Source organism: Macaca mulatta, chromosome 9, assembly GCF_049350105.2.
Source record: "Macaca mulatta isolate MMU2019108-1 chromosome 9, T2T-MMU8v2.0, whole genome shotgun sequence".
NCBI lineage: Eukaryota > Metazoa > Chordata > Mammalia > Primates > Cercopithecidae > Macaca > Macaca mulatta.
Window position 1 is genome coordinate 54,141,247 of NC_133414.1, and position 11,147 is coordinate 54,152,393.

An 11,147-nucleotide genomic window follows, 5' to 3' on the forward strand; every position below is an offset into this window, starting at 1 on the left:
TCTGCTAAACTGGACATTTCAAGACCCAAATAACTAATCAGAAAAATCAAAGATGTGACACCATTTTTTATCCCATGCATAGGTGTTATACTTGGATGAAATGAACAATGTTGGGATCTCTAAGGATAAAGGTCTTAAAAGTCCTGAGATAAAGAATCCTCCACCCACTGGTACTTCTAACTTGTCTTGCTTTTTTTCTGATTTCTGGCTGATGCAGGGTACTAACTCACTGCCATTCTAAAACTACCTGAACCGAACTATGACATCTCACCTGATACGTAAGACGCAATTGTTATAATTATTTTAAACCTCAATTTAGCATTAACTCCCCTTTTAATGTAAACACTTACACATTATGATGACTAGAAACAGCATACTCTCTGGCCGTCTGTCCAGATAGATCTTGAGAAGATACATCAATATTTTGCTCAAGTAGAAGGCTGACTAGACTTGCTGATCCACAACATACAGCAAGTATGAGAGCGGTTCTAAAATGACAGAGATAATTTCTCCCTTAGGAACTGCAATAAAGTTATTTTTAAAGCTAATTTGATATATTTTACCAATTTAACATCTTGTCTCTCCGTGCAGAATCAAACATTTACATGCACCAAAAGACATAGCATCTTGGGTGCTCAAGTGTTCATCTTTGTAAAATAACACCAAGGTTAAAAGAAAGAGACAAAAAGGAAACCTCTTATCTCACTGGGGCATTGCATAGTAGAAGCTACTAATTTAAAGTCCTTTGAAGGGCAAGAAACAATGTTAGGGCCACTTATCTGAAGTGGACAAAGATTTAAGTGAAGATTTCATCACAGCTTCCCTAGACTGATACGCTGTAATAGAAAATTAGCTAGAGGGTAACATAAACAAGAGCTCTCTGCATGCTGAAAGCAGTAATAATAATAATAGTAAGAATAGTAGTCACAGGAGTGTCAGTTAATGATGCCAATAAGCATGTACTAGGCACTGAATTAAGTGCCATATATATCTCTCTTACTTATGCACAGTCAACTTTGAAGCATATATTCTCCTGCTTTTCATATATGACAATACATTTGGTGGTAAGTAACATTCCCAAGGTCACACACCTAGCAGGTAAGAAAGCTAGGAATTAAATTCCGTCTTGTGTGAATCCAAAGCCTAGCTCTTTTCTCTTTATCACCCACCTACAGCTTGCCTTCATGAAAGGAAAAGTGTATCCACTTAAAACTATCTTCACTCCCTCTTTCCATACCAATTAAAAATAAAAACATCAAAATACACTGGAAATAAAAAAGGAAGAAAGCTGTTGAACCCACAGTATGTGGGAATAGCAATTAATTGTCATGTAGGGATAAGCTAACATTAATATTCTTCAAAGAAAGCAACTTAAAGCAGAGTCATTGAAAAGACAAAAGAATTTTCAACCCCTACTTATGTTTAATATAGCATATTTAGTGGAAAAGCATGTAAGACACAGAGGTTAAAAACTGGTAGAAAGAGTTAAGAAGTTCAATACTGAGTCATAAAGTAAACTGAAAGTTAAAGTTCACACTTCATAAAATTAATACGAAATCCCTCTAGCTAACATAAGATCATGTAACCAAAACATCATATAACAAAGAACATCAGTCAATACAATAAGAGAAGATGAATCCTACAAAAACTGTTCTTTATGTTGCCCAGTCCAAATAATTGTTTTTCTACCTGACTGATTTGTGTTGATACTGATCACTGTCCCAATAAGTACACATTAATCTTATTAATTTAACATTTATGACTTGAGTGACTGCTATCCATCTAGTTAACAACACACAGATTGAAAGAAATAACTATACCTTCCGTATCTATCAAATGCATTTAAATTAGCTTTTTTCTTGATTAAAAATTTCACCACTTGCTGTTTTTGTTCATGTACGCCAAGTAACAGCGGTGTGAGGTCATGCTGTAAAACAATATAAAGCAAAAAAGAATGTAATTCAAAAAAGTACACATTCCTCAACTGAAGCAGAAACTTTATATAAGATCCTACGGACTTACACGCATACAAAGTAAGTAAAATGTAGCTGCTTCCTTCTCAATCTTCTGTGCTTTCCCACGTGCTGCTCCCTCCCTTGAGAACACCCCTCTCTGCCTCACCACATTAACTCTGATCATCTCAAAAACTCACTTTCAACATTCACTGCTTCCAAGACTCTTTGCTTCTAACCCAGCATTTGGCAAGCCATTATTGGATGATAATATTTTTCCCATCTAAACAAAGAGCTTCTTGAGGGCAGGGGCTGTATCTTTTATCTCTATATCCTCCACCCTAAGAAAAATTGTTGTGTATAAAGCAATAATTTGCATGTAAAATATTTCTTTCGTTTCACATGTTTTACCAAAAGTTCAAGCTCCAACATGCAATAAAAATTGCTATTAATACTCATACTGCCCATTTGAAAAAATTTCCCAACATTTATTTATTTAAAATCTATCTGTATTTAATTTTTCCAGATTGTTAATAGATAATCAGTTCATAGGACTACTGAAACTAAATTAACAGAATTCCTATCTGTATTCTTAATAACTCCATGGTTTCTAGTGTTTAAAACTGCCATGTTGATTATGCCAAAGCTCTACATACTTATGAGACACACTGGATAGTCCATAATACAGCTTCAATTGACAAAAAAAAAAGTTTACAATTTGCTACAATTCTAATTGAGAAAACTCTGCTCTTAACAATGACTTACTGACCTAAGTACTTGAATGACAACAAAGAGACACAAAATCCCGAGAGGATCATCCTCTACTGACTCAAAGACTACTCACTGCACATTTCTAAAGACCTTCTGAATGGCAGCGAATAACTGACGGTAGGAAGGAAAGGGTATTACTCTGTAAGCTGATGAATATTAAGCCAATAATATTCATTTTAATGTCTCACCACAGAGATAAAAGTCAGACTAGGCCAGGAATGGTGGCTCACACCCGTAATCCTAGCATTTCGGGAGGCTGAGGCAGGTGAATCACTTGAACCCAGGAGTTTAAGACCAGCCTGAGAAACATGGCAAAAACCTCATCTCTACTAAAAAAAGAAGAGAAATACAAAAACTGAGGTTGGAGGACCATCTGAGCTTAGGAAGGTCAGGGCTGCAGTGAGCTGTGATTGCACCACTGCACTCCAGACTGGGAAACAGAGTGAGACCACATCTCCAAAAAAAAAAAAAAAAAAGTCAGATTAATGTAATTGGATAGGAAAGATTTAAAGAAATCAGCACATATCCAACTCCAACTCTTCTACAGATATCTTAAGTTTCTGAGATATAAGAATTTACATATTACATTTGTGTATTCAGTGGTTCTTAAGCAGGTGTGTATCCAGATTTTGAGAAAATTGTTGTTGTTGTTATTGTTGATGTTAGAGACAGGGTCTCATTATGTTAACCAGGCTAGACTCGAACTCCTGAGCTCAAGCAATCCTCCCCCCTCAGCCTCCCTAGCAGCTGGGACTACAGCCATGCACCACCATGCCTGGCTTCAAGGAAACATTTTTAAACATACATATCTAGGCTTTACTGGACTTACTCTATCAAAATCTTCAGGAAAAAGCCTAGACTTATTGATTATTTAAAAATTTTCCTGAGGTTACTGGGATGCAAATTTCTAGCTGGAAGCTAGTACAACAGACAGTTAATTCAGTCTCATTTCTCACCCACGTGACCAATTCTCTTTCTTATTTGAAGATTTGGCCAAAAAGAGGAAAGAGTAGGAGACAGACTCATTTGCTGAAAACACCACATAATTTTCCCCAGTAAGAGAAGAACAAGATCTAGTAAACTCAAAATCCAACTTGATCTTGTTACTTAAAGCTCCTTATCTCCCACCTTCCCATCTAGACATGCTAGATTTGAAAGCAGAGTTGAGACTCTAACTGGCCATTTCTACCAGAATAGGGTACTAAGTCAGTTAATTACTTGTTATTCCCTCTGCTCAAGGGTTTCCCATTACATGACCACCTATTTACTGCCAATCTGGTTCTTCAGAGGCCTCCTAAAATTGATCTCTAGGCAGTTCACAACTCACTAACTCCCTCTCCCAAAATGAAAACTGTCATTCTCTAAAATTGAACCTTGTCTCACCATACAAAGGAAACAAATAAATGAACAATACACAGACACACACACACACACACAGACACACACACGCATATGCACACAACCTCTTCATGGTCTTTTCCCTCTATTACCTAATTTCCAGACTGGCCTTGATATTTCTGATTGCTCTTTTTCCCTTTCCACTTCTGCCTCATGAGCAATCAGAAATATCTTAAGCCTTGCCACTGAGAGGTGCATCACCTCATATCTATTACTGTTTTTTAGGAACTTGCCAAAGCAGCAGGATTTCTATTCACTGAAACATGTTTAAGTGTTCTTGGAGTTTTCATGTAAAACCTATTTCAGGGCAAATTTTGCAATTTTACATTCATTAGGGAAAAAAAAAAAACCTAGGAGGGAAAAAATGAAAAATAATAAGTATTACCTTTTACCAATTCAGTGTTTTCAAAAAAGTATTTACCACAAGTGCATTAAAAAAAACTGTACCCTCAAATGCTTCTTTGAAAGTAACAATATTTAAAATAAAATCTTAGATAATTAAGTCATTTCAAAATATTTTCATTCAGGTTATGCTTGAGCTTCCAAATATGGAAAACTGGCCCTTACACAGGTCACTGTTAAAATGAATGCATTTCAGTATTTTGAAAAGAAAACTGGTAGATCTAATACCTTGTTTTTTGATTCAATAGCAGCACCATGTAAAAGCAGTGCTTTGGCCATTAATTTATCTTCATTGTAGATAGCATAGTGTAGAGCAGTATTTCCATACTCATCTGGAATATTTGGATCAGTGCCATGTTCTAGCAACATTAATGCACATTCATCTTCTTGGCATTGTACGGCCTGTCAGTGTTAGACCAAAAACAAATTATAAATGCTAGGAATTCAAAGTAACATTCCACAGCTTTCACCAACTAGTTACATTTAAAGGAGAAAACTCATTTTTGTGCTATGTATTGAAATCAAACCCATCTCACACTGATATAGTCGGCTACTGCATACCTTTGTCAGAGCTGTCCTGTTTTTGTTGTCAAGGACATTAAGTTGACATTGTCTGTCCAGCAGGAGTTTTACTACTTCTGAATTCCCATTGGCAGAGGCCAGATGTAGAGCAGTCCTAGGAGAGTGAGAAGACTTTTTAGGAAATTGTTAGTGCACTAGCTACAGGCACATCAATGATTCGTGTAATTACAAACACTGAATAGCCTGCTGTTACTCTGCCTTCAAAACAAACATTTACTTTTCCCATGAAGAAAGCACACTATTTATTACCTCTCATTACTCGCTGTATTAATGAAAGAGCAGCCTATTTGAATAGAAACAGCACAGCCCTTGGATGACATTCAGCTGGGACTGGAACCCTACTTGAAGCTCTGTCGCTTCCCAGCTGTTGCTTAGCCTTTTGGTGTCTCAGTTTCCTCATCAATAAAATGGGAATGAAAATAGTAGCTTTCTCACAGGAAACCACTGTAATGCTTAAATGAGACTCTACGCAAAAGATATAGAATAGTTCCTAACACAAAGAACAGCTCAATAATTGTTGATATTATAATTTTTACTAATACCCTAAAGACATTTGAATTAAGTGAGATGATACAATTATACCTACATTTTCAGGTATGTTTTAAAGACTACAGGTAACGTTGTATTTCAGTGATTCTAAGATGATCATCGTCTCCATGTTGTCTCCACTGAAATGCCACTTATAATTCATGATTTACTATAATTGGCGGCATTTAAATAATTCTCTTATTGAGACATAAAATAATGGGGCATCATATAACCCCTGGTGCCTTACATTAAGTAGAATATGTTATAACAAGCCTGGGGCAGTTCCAGTCAGATGACCAGCATTTAGATAAATTTTAGTTCTTAAAAAAACTATGGAATAAGAGGGCTGAGGTGAAAACAAAAACAAATTTCTAAAATAAACTAATTCTTACTTCGGTTTTCAAAAAACTTTAAGCCAAAGAAAACCTGGAAATTCAAATAAACACCATGGGCTCATTTGTTTCAATACTTAGATTTATACAATGTATGTACATCAGATATTTCCAATCTTTCCTATTAGGATTTAAGACTATTATAAATTTCCTCTTTTTAAAATGGATTTATGAAACTATTTGTGGAGCTTTTTTCAACGTTTACATTCAGGGGTACAGGTGCAGATGTGCCGGTTTGTTACACAGGTAAACGTGCGCCAAGGGGGTTGGTTGGACAGATGATTTCATTACCCAGGCGTTAAGCCCAGTACCCGTTCACTCTATTTCCTGCTTCTTTCCCTCCTCCCACCCTCCACCTCCGATAGGCCCCAGTGCGTGTTCCTTCCCTCTAGGTATCTGTGTGTTATCATTTAGCTCCCACCTATAAGTAAGAACACACAGTATTTGGTTTTCTCTTCCTATGTTAGTTTGCTGAGAATAATGGCTTTCAACACCATCATGTCCCTGCAAAGGACATGCTCTCGTTCTTTCTTTTATGGCTGCATAGTAGTCCCTGCTGTTTATCTACCACATTTTAGTTCTTAAAACAACTAAAACAGTCTTTATCCAAGACTTATAAATGTTCAAAAAGGCAATTAAAGGTTATCTTTTACTATTTTCTACCTTCAGAAATGTTTTTGTTTGAAAGGAGGGAGGAAAAGCTTCAATTGAGATTAAGTCCTAATGCTCCAACTTTAAATCTCTCAGCTTGCTCATGCCCAGCAGGTAAACATGAAGTTTTCAAAGATGGAAGGATCCTGAGAGATAGTAGAATACGCCTGCCACATAATAGGTGTCTGGCTTATGTCTGATGACTAAATGGACTGAAAGAATGGATAAACACAGCTTGGGAGTTCAATATTTTTAAAGGAAACTGCTGTAGAGTAGGAGAATACATCTGCAACAGTAATAATCATTTATATTTGCTATTTTAATTTTCATAAGTACATAACTCAACTAAAATGAATCACACTTTTTACACATGTTAACCTATATATAATGAAAAGATAATTATATAATAAAATGTATATACAATAAAATCTACAGGAACAGGTAAACAGAATCTCTCTACTTCTGAAGAGGATAAAAGTTCACAGAAGACAGCCATCCACAGAAATAAAAATAAATAATAGAATGTGAGAAATTTGTTGTATCTATGCAAGCAGCATATTCCTTCTCTTCCCAAGGATTATTTCATTACTAATGAATCTTAACTAAACTTCAGATGTTCATTGCAGAAATCACAGATAAGAGAAAGGAAAAAAATTCACTTACAAATCCCCAGAAATAAGTTTGATTATATTTTCTACATATTTTCAGCTAACACAAGAGCAGATTATATTTGTGTATATGTGTAACAAACTGATTTTTTTCTCACTTGATATAGCAAAGTACATCTTTGCATGTCAACATATCTCTGTATCTACTGATGCCCTCAATAGTTACTTATTATTCCATCCTATGGGTGCACCGAAATTTGTTTATAAAATCTATGAATTCTTCTAAATACACTGCTGTTTTAAGCAATACTAAGAAAAACAGATGTATCTGTTTCGTAAAGATAATTCAGTATAATGGAATTGATCAGTAAAAAGCATATACATTTAAAAAATGTGGTTCTTACCACTAAAGTGTGTGTTTGAAAAGCTGCAGCAACTTAAACTTTGAAAAACTATATATGTACCACTGTTCTTCATCCTCACAAACTTTGTGGATAAAAAACAGTATTTCATTCCTTTTTTTTTTTTTTTTTTTTTTGAGATGGACTCTCACTCCATCGCCCAGGCTGGAGTATAGTGGCGTGATCTCGACTCACTGCAACCTCCACCTCCCTGGTTCAAGCAATTCTCTTGCCTCAGCCTCCTGAGTAGCTGGGATTACAGGTGCATGCCACCATGCCCAGCTAATTTTCTGTATTTTTAGTAGAGATGGGGTTTCACCACACCGGCCAAGCTGGTCTCAAACTCCTGACTTTGTGATCCGCCTGCCTCAGCCTCCTAAAGTGCTGGGATAACAGGTGTGAACCACTGCACCCGGCCTTTCACTCCTCTTCTAACTTAAGTAGAAAACAGTATTTCATTCCTCTAACTTAAATTCCTTCTCCTACCAGGAACACTGTTTTCCTACGTACGTAGGTCACTGGTAGATACGCTAAAAAGTACTATGCCCAATTTTAGAATGCTTATTTTATTATTACATCTGCATATATAGGCCGGGCACAGTGACTCACGCCTGTAATCCCAGCACTTTGGGAGGCCAAGGTGCATGGATCACAAGGACAGAAATTCAAGACCAGCCTGGCCAAGATGGTGAAACCCCATCTCTACTAAAAATAAAAAAAAAATTAGCCAGGCATGGTGGCAGGCGCCTTTAATCCCAGCTACTTAGTAGGCTGAAGCAGAGAATTGCTTGAACCTAACAGGCAGAGATTGCAGTGAGCCAAGATCACACCACTACACTCCAGCCTGGCCAACAGAGTGAGACTCTGTCAAAAAAAAAAAAAAAATATATATATATATATATATATATATATATATATATATATATATATATCTGCATATATAAATAGGCATTTGTGTTTTCTTCTGGTATGTTTCTCCTTTTGTATATTTAAAATTTTTAATCTATACTCTTATTTTTGTGACATAAAAATCTAGCTAGTTTTCTCCAAAAATGAATTATGAACAATCCACCTTTTTTAGATAATACAAAATATCACCATTATCAAGTGCTAAATTCTTACATATATTTGGGTATTTCTGGATTTCCTATTCTGTTCTACTCATTGATCTTTTCGGCTGTTAGTAAACAATTTGTGGAAATAGCACATGCACATTTTGATATCTGGAAAAGCAAGTCTTTTTCCATTCTGTTACAAAAAAAATAATTTATCACAATAATAAAAGACAGCATGTGTAAAAACTCTAAAACTTTCCTATTTTTATTTGGCTTAGGTAAAAGTGATAAACAGAAAAAGCTCACATCTTCAGAAAATTCAATCTTCCTTTTCAAGCACACAAACCTTCTTGCCATTTCAGTTTCCTTCTAAGGTTCCTCAGTAAAGAACATATTTACATAGGGTACATTGATAAAAAATCCATACTGGATTTTATTTGAAGAATATTTAGCCTTGAAGTTGATATGTTATGGGGCTTCGTTCTTAGTTCTCAATATACACTTTTCTATAATACATAGAACATTGCTTTAAAATGTGTACATTAAAAATAATCCGCTGCATCAACTTAATTTTTCGAGTTAAATCACTTTAAAACCATTTATTAGTGTTCTGTGAGGGAAATTATAATTGGATTGGAAATCAGCTCAAGTTTTGTTTTGTGTTGCAGCTCACGAAGGGACCTGTGCCCTGACCTCTGACCTCGCTGAGGTTTCCACACCCAGGGTGGTATGGGGCCTGCGGAGACAAGAAAGCCAGGTCCCCCTCCTCCCCCACCAGGAGGGTATGTCCCCATCATCCCCCCACGTCCCTCCTCCTCCCAGCCCAGGCCCGGTTACCTCTTTTGCTTGTCCGTCTTGTTCACGTCAGTGTCCCTGAGCATGACGATGAGATCCTTTCTGGGGACTTTACCCCACCAGGCAGCTCTGTGGAGCTTGTCCAGATCTTCTCGACGGACGTGGTACCTCGGCTCCACGAAGGCGCTATCGTCGTATTCTTCCCAAGCGCCTACGTTGCTCTTGCTGCTCCTGACTGTCTTCACAGCGGAGTCATCCTGGTCTCCAGAAGCGCCCAGGTTGCTCTTGCCGCTCCCCCTGCGGCAGGGGAGGCAGTGGCAGCACCACTTGGCCATCTTGCTCCTGAGTGTCTTCATAGCAGAGTCATCCTGGTCTCCAGAAGCGCCCACGTTGCTCTTCCTGCTCCCCCTGCAGCAGGGGAGGCAGTGGCAGCACCACTTGGCCATCTTGCTCCTGCGTGTCTTCCTAGCGGAGTCGTCCTGGTCTGCAGAAGCTCCCAGGTTGCTCTTTCCGCTCCCCCTGCAGCAGGGGAGGCAGTGGCAGCCCCACTTGCCCATCTTCCTCCTGAAACCAAATGGCTTCTTCACAGAGGACGCAGCCGGCATGGAACCGACTTCAGCCACCATCTGCTTTTAACAGCAGATCCCGTCTACCAACCAGTTTCACCAACTAGCAGGTAACTCCGGGTTTCCGATCTGTTTGAAGAGAAAGATCAATCCCAGACAAAACCTGCCAACCCCAGCAGGGGAGCCCAGCCCACCCCACCCAGGGAAAACCCACGCCCACCCCAGGAAGGGCCACCCCCCCCAATAAAACACCCAGCCCACCCAAGGGAATGCCAAACCCAGCAGAGAAAAGGTCAAGCCCAGCAAAGGAACTAGGGAGAAAGGTCAACCCAAAGGAGAAAACGTCAATCCAAGGAGGTCCCAGGAGGAACAGAAGGCCAAGCGACCGACGCCAAGCCAAGCAAAGAACGCAAAGCCAAGCCAAGCCGCTACGCGCGTGTGCCGTGCGCGTGCAAGCCGTTACAGGCCAGCCAGTTACCAGTTACGCGCGTGTGGCGTGCGTGTACAAGCCGTTACAAACCAGCCAAGCCGTTAGGCATGTGGCGTGCGCGTGCAAACCGCTACAAGTCAGCCAGTTACGTGCGTGCAGCGTGCGTGTGCAAGCCGTTACAAACCAGCCAAGCTGTTACGCGCGTGTGGCGTGCGCGTGCAAGCCGTTACAGGACAGCCAAACCATTTCAGGCCGGCCAAACCGTTTCGCGCGTGCGGCGTGCGCGTGCGGCGTGCGCGTGCGGCGTGCGCGTGCGGCGTGCGCGTGCGGCGTGCGCGTGCGGCGTGCACCGTGCGCGTGCATCTCAGGTGGCGCCAGTGCACGTGGCACAGACAGTGGCGGATCCGTGCAACCCGCATGGTTAAGTCTTGGCGCCACGAATGTCACTGACAGCCTTGTGTTCCCAGCAAACTTCGCCAGAGTCAGCGGAGCTTTCAGGCCATTGAGAAGCCTCTGGTGGGGGAAAAAAGCCTCTTGAAGCAGGACTGGGCCTGAGCGCCTGGAACCTGAGGATGCTGACAGCCTCCTATGAAGAAAGCCCCCAAGACACTCCTGG

At 39.5% G+C, this 11,147-nt stretch overlaps 1 protein-coding gene across 1 annotated transcript in view; it reads right to left on the reverse strand.

Moving 5' to 3' along the window:
* Nucleotides 1-10,175, reverse strand: part of POTEE (POTE ankyrin domain family member E) — a 30,960-nt gene extending 20,785 nt beyond the window's left edge. Inside the window, exons 1-6 of the mRNA XM_077946293.1 lie at nt 9,810-10,175; nt 9,578-9,746; nt 5,085-5,199; nt 4,752-4,925; nt 1,821-1,927; nt 351-488 (exon numbers count right to left, since the gene is read on the reverse strand). Of these exons, the coding sequence (XP_077802419.1) occupies nt 351-488; nt 1,821-1,927; nt 4,752-4,925; nt 5,085-5,199; nt 9,578-9,746; nt 9,810-10,161 (1,055 nt within the window). The 5' untranslated portion in view covers nt 10,162-10,175. The remainder of the gene's footprint in view (nt 1-350; nt 489-1,820; nt 1,928-4,751; nt 4,926-5,084; nt 5,200-9,577; nt 9,747-9,809) is intronic.
* Between the last annotated feature and the right edge of the window lie 972 nt (nt 10,176-11,147).